At 43.3% G+C, this 1489-nt stretch overlaps 1 protein-coding gene across 1 annotated transcript; it reads right to left on the reverse strand.

Moving 5' to 3' along the window:
• Positions 1-529: 529 nt before the first annotated feature.
• On the reverse strand, positions 530-934 carry LOC145284574 (uncharacterized). The gene has a single exon (XM_080133489.1). It carries the CDS (start codon positions 932-934, stop codon positions 530-532), a length of 405 nt encoding a protein of 134 aa, XP_079989615.1.
• Between the last annotated feature and the right edge of the window lie 555 nt (positions 935-1489).

The raw sequence follows: 1489 nt of genomic DNA on the forward strand, positions 1-1489 counted from the left end.
GTCTTGAATCCAAACTTTGTCTTCTTGATGTTGATTGTCATTCCAAATTCCTTGGATGCCTCGGCAAATGCTATCACTAAACTTTGCATTACTTGGGGGATGTGAGTCACAAGTGCTGAATCATCAGCAAAGAGTATTTCCTTGATCACTAACTCATGTGTCCTGGTTTTTCTCTCTCAATCGTCTGGCGTGGAAGGTCACCATAACTTCTGGTTGGGATGTAGAGTTAACCGAGTTCTTACGACATGTTTTTCAGGACATCACCAAGGAAGATTGTAAACGGAGTTGGCCCGAGGACATTACCTTGCTTGACGCCGTGTACAAGGCTAAAAGGGTCTGAACATCCGTCGACCCTACAAACGCGAACAGTCAGGCAATCATGGAAACTACGAAGTACTCTTTTGAAGGTCTGGGAGGAACCATAGCGTCTCAGTAACTTCCAAAGCCCGTCTCTATCAACTGTATCGAAGGCCTTGATAAAATCTACAAAGGTGACAATGAGAGGTTGACGTTGTTCAATGGATTTCTCTTAAAATTGTCGGAGGGCAAAAATCATATCTTGTGTGGATATGTTGGCCCTGAATCCACATTGGCTCTCCGGTAGAATGTATTCAGCCAATGCCTGTAGTCGATACTGTAGGCTTTTGGCCATAATCTTCCCAGCAACAGACAGAAGGGAGATTCCTCTGTGGTTCCCGTATTCCGCCCTGTCCAATTTACTCTTATACACTGTCACAATCTTGGCATCTTTGAAATCCTGGGGAACTTCTGTTGATGCCCAGATGTTGTAGGAAAGTTGTAATAATTGACTTCTCAGGGCTGCTCCACCATGCTTCCAAACTGCTGGTGGTATTTTGTCTGGTCCTGCAGCCTTTCTTTTCTTTGTTCTCTTTACGGCCACGTCAAGTGCATCTGCTGTTGATAAATCATCCATTTTGTGTCAACGAGGCAGTTGAGGTATGTTATCTGTTCCATCTTCAGCACACGTTTCTGTGTTCAACAGAAGTTCGAAGTGTTCTTTCCATCTCTCGATTATCTTGTGTTTCTCTGTATCGAGTACACTGCCATCAATGCTCTTCACTGGGTCCAAGCAGCCACCCTGTGTTCCGTACACTAGCTTCAACTGTGCAAAGAACGGTTTATAGTAATTTCTGTCTGGCAGCTTCTGAAATTCAGCTGATGTTTTTCATTCTCCGCTATTCTCTTTAAAGTTTAGATGTGTCACTTTTGTGTTTCTCCCTTGCTGCTCGTGTGCATCTTTCTCCCAGGGTATTTTTAAACATCCGGGTTTTTTTCTTTTGAATGAGTGACCTGATCTCTGTTGGATTCATCAAACCAGTCTGCATGTTTTCTACTTGGTTTACCAAGGACTTCAAACGCAGAAGTGAACACAGCATTTTTCAGTGTTTCCCACTGTGGTGCCAGTTAATGTCGTAAAACTATCAGCTATTTGGTGTGCTAATTTGTCTTTCACACTTTGGTCCTTTAG

This window comes from Euprymna scolopes, chromosome 9, assembly GCF_053919585.1.
Source record: "Euprymna scolopes isolate OS-2025 chromosome 9, ASM5391958v1, whole genome shotgun sequence".
NCBI classification, from domain to species: Eukaryota; Metazoa; Mollusca; class Cephalopoda; order Sepiida; family Sepiolidae; genus Euprymna; species Euprymna scolopes.